This window comes from Labeo rohita, chromosome 3 (assembly GCF_022985175.1).
Source record: "Labeo rohita strain BAU-BD-2019 chromosome 3, IGBB_LRoh.1.0, whole genome shotgun sequence".
Taxonomy (NCBI): domain Eukaryota; kingdom Metazoa; phylum Chordata; class Actinopteri; order Cypriniformes; family Cyprinidae; genus Labeo; species Labeo rohita.
In genome coordinates, this window is record NC_066871.1 from 14580216 (window position 1) to 14594245 (window position 14030).

Here is a 14030-nt window from a genome sequence, read left to right on the forward strand (position 1 = left end):
CAGATGTGGTCAGCGAGGGATTACAGGAGCACCTTACACAACACTGCGTTTGCTTGAGCACATTTCAGTCAAGGTGAGGGGGCTGTGTATTCAAAAGGATGTTCCCAGCTCATGAGTAAACAGAAATACTGCAGAGCTGCTTGAACTGGACAGAATGTATTATGTGATAAGGAAACAACCACTGGACTATTTTTTCATTGCACTTTTTGGTTTATACTCTGCTTAAAAAAACAACAGAATCCATCACAGAAAGACTAATGGTTTCCACTACAAATACCATTATAAACATTACAAACCATCAACTATTAACCATTAAAAATGGTTTCCTGTTGTGTGTTTTGGGACATTTTCCATTAGGATTTAGTGGTTTTAACAAGCCACCAATAGAAAGCGACCAATTCCCCGTAGAAACCATTACAGTTTACATTAAAACCAGTGCAACTGCCATTTTTTTCAGCAGAGCAGTGCAAGCCAAATTCATAGTCCACAGAATTCTTTCAGTTTTAGGGTAACTGTAGTGCATACTACACTAACGTTTGCATTGTAAACTTCAGCAGTACTTTGACATAAATATTTTACAGACGGATAAAAAAGCTCATCAGCATTGTGGGTGAGATTCGAGCCCACAAGCGCAGAGCTCTGTGGATTAATGAGGCTCGCTTCAAAATCATACCGCCTCCGTACTGCGGGACAGCGGGAGTTAAAACTGTGAAACGATACTGCATCGCCATCATGCGGTTAAAGAGCGTCTGGCAGGTTACACAATTTTGCATGTAAAAAAATAGCATGACTTCGTGCATATATCAAATTTGATTCGTAATAAACGCATAAATTATCAACCAAAAATATAAATGAACTTGTAAATGAACCGAGACTTACATTTGCATTTCTGTTCGATGTTTGTTGTCATGCATGTTACATGCATGCTTTTCATATTTAATTTTCTCGCTAAAATCTTTGTGTATATGCAATGAAATTATAGCAGAAATAAGTAAAATGTGACCCTGGGCCACAAAACCAGTCATAAGAGTCAATTTTCTGAAATTGAGATTTATACATGATCTAAGCTGAATTAATAAGCTTTCCGTTGATGTATGGTTGTTAGGACAGGTCAGTATTTGGCTGAAATACAACTATTTGAAAATCTGGAATCTGAGGGTTGGAAAAAAATCAAAATATTACTTAAATCGCCTTTAATGGTCCAAATCAAGTTCTTAGCAATGCATATTACTAAGCAAAAATTAAGTTTTGATATATTTACGGTAAGGAATTTACAAAATATCTTCACTGAACGTGTTCTTTAATGTTTTTGGCATAGAATAAAAAATCGCTCATTTTGACCCATACGGGTATTGTTGGCTGTTTCTACAAATACTGTGTACCCGTGCTACTTATGACTACTTTTGTGGTCCAGGGTCACAAATAACGTTAGCTCCTTGCCATATTTCTATGTTCTACAAGTGATGTCTTGGCTCTAACCGGAAGCGGAAATAGCGAGGGAGCGGTTGACAGCTGCTGGTCATCTAAAGCGGTTAGCCAGCAAAACAACAAACTGTGCAGATATGGAGCTTTGTGAAATATTATACAACAAGGCTGAATACATCGAGACGGTATGTTAATAAAATCGACAATATCCGTCAGCTGAATCAAGCGGTTGCAAGTCATAAATTCAGAATATGACTCGATTATGTCTCTGCAAACCGAATGTGTATTGTAGTAACGTTATAAACAAATATGATTCACTAGCACACAAGTGTTAGTTTGTCTTAACTTACCAGTTTGTATTATTTGCACATGGTGTTTATTAAATGCTCAAATCAGCCCAGAGCTGGACCGTCATGTGATGGTAATGTTAACATCTGATCTCTCCAGGCATCAGGCAACAAAGTCAGCAGACAGTCGGTTCTTTGCGGGAGTCAAAACATTGTCCTTAATGGAAAAGTGAGTTTTTTCTTATTTGTTTCGTTTTGTTGTTTTTCCTAGCTATGTGGTAACTATATAAAATGACCTCTTTATTTTATTTTTTTTTTCTTCAGACTATCGTGATGAATGACTGTATCATCAGAGGAGATCTTGCTAATGTCAGAGTTGGTCGGCATTGTGTTATTAAAAGTCGTAGTGTGATCAGACCTCCCTTCAAGAAATTCAGCAAAGGGTGAGGACTGCTTAGGATTTATTATAAAGCATCTGTATTGTAACTGATACAGTTTGTATGATTAACTCTTCTTGTTCTGTGTACATCAGCGTGGCTTTCTTCCCCTTGCATATTGGGGATCATGTGTTCATAGAGGAGGACTGCGTTGTCAACGCCGCACAGATAGGATCATACGTCCACATTGGGAAGAACTGTGTTATCGTAAGTAGCTCTCTCATCTGTATCCTCCCATTTTGACATTTTGATCTGGTGGTGCTTAATTGCAATGCTTTTTTTTTAAGGGTCGACGCTGTGTCTTGAAGGACTGTTGTAAGATACTGGATAATACTGTCCTTCCCCCAGAGACAGTGGTTCCTCCATTTACAGTATTCTCTGGCTGTCCAGGTGGGCACCTTCAGATGTTTTATTTTATTTATTACTTGGTGAAATATAATTTAAGCTTTTTTGTTATTCTGTATTTCAGGTTTATTTTCAGGAGAGCTCCCTGAATGCACACAGGAACTTATGATCGACGTTACCAAGAGTTACTACCAGAAATTCCTCCCTCTCAGCCAGATCTAGGACTGAAATTTAGTTTGTGTCTTGCTCACTTTCATTCTGGGACCAAAGGAACCAATACGGACTAATATTCCCCCAACCATCTCTTTAGTTCTAACTTACGGTTGTAAATTAAAAAAAACAAAGAAATACCACTATTAGTTTTGTTTACACTTGCAGTAAAAATCCCTTGCTATGATCATGGCTATGTTAACATAGAATATGAAATTATAAAATATGTAACTTGTAAACAAAACACCATATCTCTCTGTCTTTTCATGTCAGTATTTTTAGATTTCTTTCTGTTAATCTCATATAATGTCACTGCAGTCCTGTTGGTGTGGCTGGGAAAAATATCATGACACAGTGATTAGCTGTTAGACTGAAGGGCCTTTATTTATTCAACTTTGCCATTTCTGCAACACTAAACATTTTCTGTTCGTAAAGACAGATTACAGATGGTAATAAATGTTTTTTTTTAAAGAACAATAGTGTCTATACTGACTCATTTGAAATGATCACAGCATGTTTTGCAGGCTTCACCAAACATGATGCTCCTTTGGTAAGGTGCAGTCACATTTGTGAAATTTTGGTGAGCAAAAAAGGTCTATTGTTGATAGTGTAGCAATGTAAGCAGCGTAGCTCACACAAAGGTCACTTTTTTAAATCAAGCAGCTTGCTGTTGGTTAAAGTGGTGAGTTCATGTGACCATTTGAATTTATGTGAACCAATCCTGAATTTATATTTAAATGGATTTTGTTCATGAACGTTTGCTAGACAACAGTAAATGTAACTGCACCAATAATTAAATACCTATATAGGATGACATGCAAAAAATACTCTGTAGATAGACAGACTCTTCATTGACACACTTATTTCTCGTTTGCCAAAGCAACATTTTGAGTTTTTGAGGTAGGGATTGTTAAGTCTATTTGAATTGATTTTTAGAAACATGCTTCACACAATTTAAGTAGAGAAATTGATAAGACTGTTAATCCACGTATACAGTAACTTGCCTCTTTGTGTAATGAAAACAATTGGCCCCTTCTAGACCACACATACACACACAAAACAGTTTAAAAAATAATAATAAAATAAATTTATAAAAAATAAACAAACAAAAAAAATCATACAAATTTTTAAAATCTCTATTGCTTTAAAAGCACAAATGTACAACTGTACATTTATGCATTCATACAATGAACAATACCCCTCGTACACATAGCATACTTGCATTTGAAAAAGCATTTTCTCTGCAGTCCAATGTCATGCTTTACCTTTTCTTTTGATTTCTATTGTTCAAATTAGGTATACTACTGTTCAAACGTTCAGGGTCAGTAAGATTTTTTTATTCCTAGAACCTTATACCTAGAAACAAATTACATTTTAAAATATAGCAGCAAGCAGCAATTAAGGGGGCCAGGCACAACACAGGTAAAATGAGGAGCTACGAAGATGTCTTTAATTACTCAGTAAAGACCAGGGTTCTCCAACCCTGCTCCTGGAGAGCTACCCTCCTGCAGACTTAAGTCAAAGCCACTAGAAGGCAAGCCTGCAACCTTTAGCCAAAAAAGCTAAACGGCTAATGCTAACAGAAAGGAGACCAGAAGCCTGAATGGATGTCAATGGAGGAGAGGTCTCACTATACTGAATAAAAAGCGTTTTAAAGGAAACAGCTCATCGTATAATAAACCAACAACCTATCTGCTAATCTTCAACAGGTTTTACACTAGACAACACGTTTGGATTTAACTATTTTTTGTTTACAACTGAAAAACATGCAGTTTTATAAGAGAAGTCACTGACTTTTTGCCACAGATGGGATTCAGCTCACGGCACTTATCATTCACTCCTATCGCTCCAGTCTAATTGAGTGTTGCACAACTGTGACTGAAATTCACTGATGTCAAGGCTGTAATGTGATTTGTTATTAAGGCACATGTTATCCAAGTTTACCGTTACGCTTTCTCCAATAGTAAGTAATACATACCCTCTCATCTCCCAGTATTAAGGCAATCTCTGCATAAGTTCCAACACCTGTCTGTAAAGAAGTAGGCCTGAAAAAAAGTAGGCTGGTTCAGGTGCGTTTGATTAGGGTTGAGGCTAAACTCTGTAGTATGGTAGCTCTCCAGGAGCAGGGTTGAAAAACCCCTGTTAAAGACATTAGTTGATAAAGAATTTTACTACAAAACTCAAAATGGCCAATGCCCAGAAAGGGAGACACAGGAAGAGAGATCATTTGACTCAGTATGCCTTTCTGAATCTCTTCTGACCAAGCTTGGCTGAACTGGTCAGAAGTTATAAGCAGAAAAGTCTATTTTTTTATATCTTTTGACTAGTAGGTGGTGCTATGCCAAAACTATTCATGTGCATTCAGGTCACATACCAACTTTGAACAGAATCCGCTAAAGATCTGCGGAGATATAGCCTCTTGTCTATTTTTCCATAAACTTCATCAAATATGTTAACATGCTTATGCATTCAGAGGAAATCAGAATCTGAGGGGAAAAAATGAGCTTTTAGACCTTACGGTTCAAAAGTTTCGGCCTGATTAACGATGCCAAACTGCGCCAAATTCCATAACTTTCCCACAATGGGTTCATAACAATATGCTAAAACGTTTGAAAAATACAGCATTTTACTACAAATTTGAAAATGGTCCACATTCAAAATGGCTGATATAGGGTATTAGGCTAAATTTGGTATAGTTTGATTCGGTATTCTGCTTCAAATCTAACTAGATCACCCTTTTGATTTTTGGTCAAAATAGTCAGAAATTATAAACCAAAAAAATGTCAGTTTTTATATATTTTGACCAGTAGGTGGCGCTGTGCCAAAACTACTCACATACAAAATCTGGTCTGAATTCACTAAAGAGTTGTGAAGATATAGCCTCATGTCAGTTTTTCTTTGAATGTCATCAAATGCACTAACATGCTTTTGTCTGAAGATGATCTGAGCCAATTTTGGTGAAAATCAGACAAACCTTTTGAGACGAGTTCAAATAATTAGATTTTTCGCAAAATTCTAAATTGTGAAAAATCTTGACCCATAGAAATTTCAAATTTGGTATGCAAATTTGGCCTATTGATGGCACTAGAGAGTTTGAGATAGAGATTTCAAATTTGCTATGGTTAATACTGAGACTGTTCTCCATCTATGTGCCAAATTTCATAACTTTCCCATAAACAGTTCTATGAGCTACCATAAAATCCCAGAGCAGAAGAAGAAAACTAACAGATTCAATAATTGTCTAAGCACCTTTGGTGCTTGGTCCCTAATATATATATATTCAATTGGAAAACAAGTCTTTTAAATTGTAAGAATATTTCAGAATACTGCTGTTTTAACTGTATTTTGGATCATATAAATGCAGGTTTGGTGACTTTCTTTAAAAAAGAAACAAAAAAAAAACACTTTCTAAAACTTACCAACCCCAAACTTTTGAATGGTAGTACAAATTGACCAAAACATGGGGGGGTCTCTATAATGTACACTATTGCACACGGAGCTCTTCTTCATACAAAGATCAGCCAAATGCTTTAGAACTCCTTTATGCCTTCAGTTCTTACTCTATACTGTTCTTGAGGAGCGCTGGCTGCTGTCTACCTTTTAGAGCTGGGGACACTGCAGTGTAGCTTCAGTACTGTACTGGTAAAACAGCGCAAAGGTTCTTCAGTCCAGATTCCATTCACATAACCACTGCTGACACTGTGCCTGCTGCTCCTCACTCTCCACTGGGCTGCTCTTTTTGTTCACTGGCTCTGGTTCTTCTTGGATTTCCATTTGTGGTTTTGTCAAAATATTCTTCAGTAAGTCCTCCAGAACATTCACACATCTTCGTGGTTCCCATTTGGAGTCGAGGGTGGGTACAAAGGGATCTGGGGCTGTGACGTGGATGGGTTCATGCTCTAGTGGGATGTGCAAGAAGTAGGCGTGCAGCATCATGCGATACGGAGCATCGTCTGTGCGTAGACTGTAAGTGTAGTCTCCCACTATGGGGTGACCAATAGCACTGCAGTGAACTCGGAGCTGGTGCGTCCGTCCTACAAGGTTTTCGATACTTAAGACTCTTTTCTATTTTTGACACAATGTTTAATCTGTATTGTTGATGATACTGTACCTGTCAGAGGCTGCAGAAGCACTTTTGTGACTGGATCTCCGTCATATTCTCCATACTCTAAAACTGTAAGCTCGGTTTGACAAGGCTTAGGATTCTCACAACCTACCACACATAATATGAAATTGATGCATGAATGCATTTCTGTTAGTTTAAAGAAATAGTTCATCCAGAAATGAAAACATGCTCACCTTCAGGGTATTTAAGATGTAGAAGAGTTTGTTTCTTCATTGGAACAGAATTAGATAAATTGTAATAAAATATTCTAATATAATTGCATTATATTACTTGCTCACCAATGGATCCGCCGCAGTGAATGGGTGCCATCAGAATGAGAGTCCAAACAGATGAGAAAAAGCTAAAATATGAGTCCTCTAGCCTAACATTGCTTTCTATAGTGGAAAAACGGTCTGAATCAGGAGAAATATACACAGATCAAGCACCGTTTACATGCACAAACAGCCCAGAACAGTTTTAAACAAATGTTAGTGGATTACTGATGTGAGCTGAGAACAGAGGAATAACTTTTCTCACTTGAGGAAACATTATTATGGATTATGGACTCATATTTTAGCAAGAAGTGACTATTTAAACTGTCTTAATGTTGAATTTTTTTTATTTTACAAACAGATTTTCACTTCACAAGACATTAAATGATGGACTGTAGTTGTGTGGATTACTGTGATGATTTTATCAGCTGTTTAGACCCTCATTCTGACGGCACCCATTCGCTGCATAACATCCATTGGTGAGCAAGTGATGTAATGGAAAATTTCTCCAAATCCTTTCTGATGAAAAAACAAAGTCACCTATGCCTTGAATGGCCTGAGGGTAAATTGTCAGCAAATTTTTCACTTTTCTGGGTGAACAAAATGTTAAAATTTGTGTTTAATTTGAAGCAAATGAGATTCTGACCTTCTGTTCCTTCAGTGCACATCATATGAGTCTTGCCCTCTGTCGTGTTCTTGCCGATCGCAAATTCCAGGGTCATTTTCTCCTCAGCCACAGTGCCACGAACCTGCACAGGAAATATAAATGCCCTATATTATTATGAAAAACCTTCTATACATCTAATAATCATCTGAATGTTACAGTACCAGAGCGAGATAAGCTTTGGTAACAAGCCTGTCTTTAAAACAGCGGTATGCCTGCCCTGCTGCTGCCTTGTTCAGTGCTACACACAAAGCACCACTTGTGGAGAAATCCAGTTGATGGCAAAACCTGCAAAATATCAGAATAAAATGAATGAACCACTGTTAAGATACATTTCTTGTTTAAATGATTGTTTGTCTCAGAACAAAGTAAGTTGAGGAAAAAGACCTGAAGCCATAGTAGGTGCCAGGATCTGCAAGCTCTGGGAAGCGATGTTTCAGCTGACTCTGGACAGTCTGTTTCTCATACCACATTTTGCTGTCAATCCGGATGTCCCAGTGTTTGTTGACAACTATATAGTTTGCGCTGTGGTACAAAACACACAAGTTCTCCAGGCTCGCAGGCTCCATGATTAAGTGTTATTCTGTGTGGTACATTAAGAAGTTTTATGACACCATTTGCAACACATTTAAATAGTATATAATGAATAATTAAGACTGACCATTAAAGGCACAGTTAGCACATGATGTTTGCTTATTACCGCTGTATTGTTATTGACCCAGCTTTAACTGTTTCTGTGCAGCATGCTGGTTATTGATTATTATCGTCCAGTCTTCTGTTTATCTGTTCTCTGTGCCGAACAAACCTTCTCCATTGGAGGAAGCATTAGGTTGTACAAAAAATGTATTATTTTGACTGCTTTTCGTTTCTGGTCAACATCGTAGATTAAATAAATTTACTTTGACAGACCATTTCTGTAAGATCCCATGCGTAACCGGCAGACATAACAATTTCAAAATAAAAGCCTCAACTATATTGCGCATACAGAGTATTTTATATTAAATAGTCCTATTATGTAATTCAACAGGAATCAATTAAATATAACTTATATTTAATAATATTTAAATTTTAAATATTTCTCTAATTCTGATTCGTGAAATAGTCATTCTTTTGAGTCGGATCTTTTCGATGACTTGAATTCAATTCGTTCACTCTATTCAGTTCCGTTTTCGAGTCGATTCTTTGAAACGAACTGTTCGAAAGAACCGACTCGCAGAAACGTTCTTTTAACTGCAATGTATCCCTGCGTCCCAGTGTGCATACTATCCACCCTATCTGCCCTAAATAGTTTTGAAAATCACTACTATCACATAGAATTTAGAATGGATAGTATGCACATTGGGATGCAGGCTATGATTTTTGAACGAATCATTCGTTTAAGTCGGATCTTTTCAAAGAATTTGATTCGTTCCGTTTTGAACGAACTGTTCAAAAGAACTGAATCGCGGAAGACGTCCCCTGACAAGATGCGCACGCGCATGTCAAACTTATGTCCAGTTTATCGCAGTGAATTGTGGGATAGAAATTCACAGACATGGCGTCCCGTGCGCTTGCATACTGTGTGCGCTCCGTCGCTCGCGCCTCTGCAAGGTTAAATCATGGCAGCGTGCTCACAAGATCCGCCTGCGCGCCGCTCGTCTCAAACCAGCGATCGCTCTCTGTTATTTCATGCAGCCAGAGGACGAGGTGGACTGAACTAGTGCGGGTGAGCTTACTGCAGATGGGGAATGTTTGTATGTGTGGCCTACTAGTGCTGGATTACTCAGTGACCTACCTGTGTCTTTCCGACAAATCTATTCGTGCATGACAGCTGAGATTCATACAAAGTGAAAGCAGCGTGTATTCACAACATACAACATCTACATAAATTATTAGTGTTTTCCATGCAAATGACCTGGAAGATTTTAAACAGCTGATCGGTTAACTTAATAAAACGCCAAAAGTTTATGCATATTATGACTGCTTCTGTCAATGTACTTGCATCTGTTACTGTAGTTATTATTAAGGTGATACTTTTTTTTCATCATTTATTTTGTGTTGTGTAACATAAGATGTTGGGCAGAATGACAGACACTTCATTTGAATGTATGGAAAAGATGCAATTAATGTAAATAGTGACCAGATCTCTCTGTGCCAAATGAAGAGAGAATTCAAAATGACAAAAGTGTCTTTTTTCTGTAACAAACAAAAAATATTAGACAGAATGTTAGAAACTAATGGATTCGGTCACCGTTTATGTGTGATAATTTTCTTTCTAATAAACCTGGTATTGTGTACAGTGCTTATGTTCATCATCTGTAAGTCATTTTGGACAAAACATCTGCTAAGTGAGTGAATGTAAATGTTTGAATGTCTCCAGATTTCAGGTCCATCTGTTCCTCTCTGTCGGCATTACGGGGATCTTCCACCCCTCACTTTAGAGAACATCAACGAGCGCGTCATGTACGTCCTTAAATTGTATGACAAGATCAATCCAGAGAAGGTAAGAGATACTTCATATTTACTGTACTGTAATCTCCAAATACTGAAAATTGAAGGACAATGATATGCAATTTCTGTGTTAACTGTAAACTGCATGCCTACATAATGTATTTCAATTAATCTCATTTGGTGTAAAACTTTATAAAATGTCTCATTAGTTAATGCATTAACTAACAATGAGCTTTACATTTGTTACAGTATTTATTAATTTTTGTTACAGGGATAGTTCATCCAAAAATGAAAATTCTGTGATTGATTACTCACCCTCATGTCGTTCCAAACCTGTAAGACCTTCGTTCATCTTCTGAACACAAATTAAGATCTTTTTGATGAAATCCGAGAGCTGTCTGACCCGGTGTAGACAGTAATGCAACTGACACGTTCAAGGGCCAGAAATGTGCGTCAAAGACACAGAAGAGAATAAATTGTTTAATAAGTTGTTATTGTTGTTTTCTTTGTGCACAAAAAGTATTCTCGTAACTGATGTCACATGGACTATTTTAACAATGTCCTTACTACCTTTCTGGGTCCTGAATGTGTCAGTTGCGTTGCTGTCTATGCAGGGTCAGAAAGCTCTCAGATTTCATCAGAAATATCTTAATTTGTGTTCTGAAGATGAACGAAGGTTTTACTGGTTTGGAACGACACGAGGGTGAGTAATTAATGACAGAATTTTCATTTTTGGGTGAACTGTCCTTTTAATGTTAATAAGAATACATCTGCTCCAATTGTTAGCGCAGGTTATTTTTTGATTATGCATATTCCTGGCACCAATCTCTGACTAACTTTTATTCCTCCTCAAGCTGCAAACATCGTCTCATTTCATGAAAGATCTGGGTCTGGACAGCTTGGACCAGGTGGAGATTATAATGGCTATGGAAGATGAGTTTGGTTAGTATGGATTTGTTCCTTTAGCATTAAAGCATATGACAACTGTGATGTGTCTTCTGAACATTTAATTTGAATGGCAAAACTCAAAGACAATGTTCCGTCCGCAGGATTTGAGATCCCAGATGCGGAGGCCGAGAAGCTTATGACTCCTGCGGAGATCGTACAGTACATTGCAGATAAAAAAGATGTGTATGAGTAGAAGCAAGTCATATGGTATGTGCATCCTTTTAAACGAATGCTTACGTAACCAGAGCTTACTTGGTCATTTTATCCTGAAGTCTTATGTCTTTTTTCCTCCCTTTTCTTTTTGCAGGTACGGAGGATTGACTCTGTATTAAACAATATGGATGTGGATCTGCTGCATCCACACAGTGTCCAGTTTCTGTCATACTACTTTCTTCTGTCTCTTGCTTATGGAGTCAACTGCCTTGTCTTGTACTGTTGTATTTAATGAAAATGTCACTATAAACTCTTGGGAACTTGAGCTGAAAATAAAGCCAAGACTAAATTGTAGTTCTTTGGTTTGTTATGCCCTACATGAAGCCTTATTGTGATCCCTCTAGTGGATGAGCAGTGTTACTGCAGTTTAAATTCAAGGTCAGTGCCACTTTGTAAATGTCAGTACAAGAACATAATGCTGCTGTGCAATATTTGTTAAAATACTGCATCCTTTCACCAGTTTAAAATACATAACATAATTTCAACCCCTCTGGACAGTCTGACATAGTGAGGCAGATTTGTCACAATTGTTCATGTTTTCAAGACTGTTCCATGTGCTTATGCTCACTAGTTGCAGATTTTAAAAATTGTGGCTGATTAACTAAAGAATAATTTAGACTGATTTGTGAACCAGTAAGACTATTTTAATAGCATAATTTAAAAAATACAATCAAAAAACTTTTTTTTTTCAGGCCTGAAAACAAATTTCTACTTGGGTTTTTCTGTGACTGTGAAAGTACTCAAACCTATTTTTTTGGAAATTCATTTGGTGCTGCTACTGGCACAGAAATGACACTGCAGCTTCAGAGGTGTATTAGGTCATTTCATATTTCACTGGTCTCAGATTATATAATGGCACAGGCATGAGTCAGCTCACAGTTTTGTTTATGACATAAAAATACCATATTTGCAAGTATGTGTCACCCAAGATTTATTCTGCACTGACCAATAATAGGATTACTGAGCTACAGCAATCTTAACATGATGGCCCACATTCATGTAGAATAAAAGAAAAATTTTCATAGCCACTGTATGACTGGAGTCTTTGTCACGTAAACATTTTAAACCTCTTTTAAAAGCACTGTTCATGTTTTTGTGTGGAAGTACTCCATATACCAACAGGCAAAATATAGTAATCAAAATGAGGTTGTCTTAACCATTTGCATTTAAAGCATGAATAAATCTGAAAATTACAATTCTGTCATTAGTCACCCTCATGTCATTCCAAACTATTAAGACCTTCGTTCATCTTCAGAACACAAAGATATTTTGGATGAAATCTGACAGCTTTCTGACCTTGCATAGACAGCAACGCAACTGACATGTTCAAGGCCCAGAAAGGTAGTAAGGACATCTTTAAAATAGTCCATGTGACATCAGTGGTTCAACCGTAATGTTATAAAGTTATAAGAATACTTTTTGTGCGCAAAGAAAACAAAAATAATTTGACGTGTCAGTCTTCAACTCGTTCACAACAGTACCACGATACGTGTGTGGTGCTGCTGATGCAACATCCTAATGCAATGTTTATGTAGTTTTTTTCTCGTTTCTCGTAAAACACATAACTTTAGCTAGGGTTACACCTGTTGTTAACACGACCCTTGGAAACACTGCAGACCCTGTTTTTGAAATCTCCAGGGTTGCGTTTCATTGTAAACGGACCAAAATGAAGACTTTTGAAAATGATGGCATGGCTGCCCACATTCTTGACCAAAATGAAGACTTTTAATCAAGGTCTGAAGGGTTACTAGGAAGCTACATGCAGGTGTGTTTTTATTAGGGTTGGAGCTGAACTCTCCAGGAGGAGTTCGCCACCCCTGGTGTAAACAATAACATCATGCTCATTGTTATACCCATAGATCTGTATAGGTAGATGCATCATTTGACCACTCCAAGCATAGATATACATGTATAGATCCCCATTTGACCACTCCAAGCACGTAGATGCATCCACCATCTTGGAATGGTCAACTTGACGTCATTCGTCATACTACAGGTTTGCAGACCAACGGCTGTGCAGGATTGTGGCATTTCGAATATTCAGTGATTACTATGGCGAATGACATCACGTTGACCATTACAATATGGCAGATGGCTTACGTATAGCAGCCCATATTAACGTCGCTAACGAGTCACTTCATATATACATCTATGGCTCCAAGCATCTCCATCTAAATAATAGGGCATCTTCCTATACATATCGATGGTTGTACCTGGTTTAATGGTCATGTGACATGCGTTTTCGGTTGTGTAGTGTGGATGGAGAAAGTTTCTGAAAGAGTGAAAATGCCAGCGTAGACGAAAATCGTCCAGTGTAAACAGGACCTTAGTTTATCGTTGGTGTATTCTGGTTTGATTAAGGCTGCGCAAAAAATTGCAAGTCATTCTTTAACAACGTTCTTTTTCTGAGCCCTTTTCTGTCTGTGCAGGGTTAGAAAGTTTTCGGATTTCAAAAATATCTTGTGTTCTAAAGATGAACAAAGCTCTTACGGGTTTGGAAAGACAAGGTGGTGAGTAATTAATAACAGAATTTTCATTTTTGGGTGAACTTTCCCTTTAATTTAAGCATGTAAGTTGTGTGTACTCCACGTAAATGGCAACTATTCATCGGTTACATTGTTTGCAGAAATGATTATTTTTGTGTTTTGCATTTGCAGTAAAAGTATTAAAGAAAAAACAACATTGCACACCATA

The 14030-nt window shown here is 37.4% G+C and overlaps 3 protein-coding genes across 5 annotated transcripts; 2 read left to right on the forward strand and 1 right to left on the reverse strand.

The window, feature by feature from the left end:
• Positions 1-1449: 1449 nt before the first annotated feature.
• dctn5 (dynactin 5) lies at positions 1450-3149 on the forward strand. The gene is made up of 6 exons (XM_051105868.1): positions 1450-1610; positions 1873-1941; positions 2037-2155; positions 2245-2356; positions 2437-2539; positions 2619-3149. The coding sequence occupies exons 1-6, from the start codon at positions 1563-1565 to the stop codon at positions 2714-2716; spliced, it is 549 nt and encodes a 182-aa protein (XP_050961825.1). The 5' UTR covers positions 1450-1562; the 3' UTR covers positions 2717-3149.
• rpusd1 (RNA pseudouridine synthase domain containing 1) lies at positions 3150-8680 on the reverse strand. 3 transcript variants are annotated; one of them, XM_051105866.1, is made up of 6 exons: positions 8446-8680; positions 8133-8328; positions 7910-8033; positions 7728-7830; positions 6816-6917; positions 3150-6738 (listed from the first exon to the last, which is right to left on the reverse strand). In XM_051105866.1, the coding sequence occupies exons 2-6, from the start codon at positions 8312-8314 to the stop codon at positions 6368-6370; spliced, it is 882 nt and encodes a 293-aa protein (XP_050961823.1). In that variant the 5' UTR covers positions 8315-8328; positions 8446-8680; the 3' UTR covers positions 3150-6367. The 3 variants fall into 3 exon arrangements, with proteins under 3 accessions (XP_050961823.1, XP_050961824.1, XP_050961822.1); XM_051105867.1 differs by having other exon boundaries at positions 8133-8270; positions 8407-8680; XM_051105865.1 differs by having other exon boundaries at positions 8407-8680.
• Positions 8681-9250: 570 nt separating this feature from the next.
• ndufab1b (NADH:ubiquinone oxidoreductase subunit AB1b) lies at positions 9251-11630 on the forward strand. The gene is made up of 5 exons (XM_051105869.1): positions 9251-9450; positions 10105-10227; positions 11030-11117; positions 11225-11330; positions 11431-11630. The coding sequence occupies exons 1-4, from the start codon at positions 9280-9282 to the stop codon at positions 11314-11316; spliced, it is 474 nt and encodes a 157-aa protein (XP_050961826.1). The 5' UTR covers positions 9251-9279; the 3' UTR covers positions 11317-11330; positions 11431-11630.
• The last annotated feature ends 2400 nt before the right edge of the window (positions 11631-14030 follow it).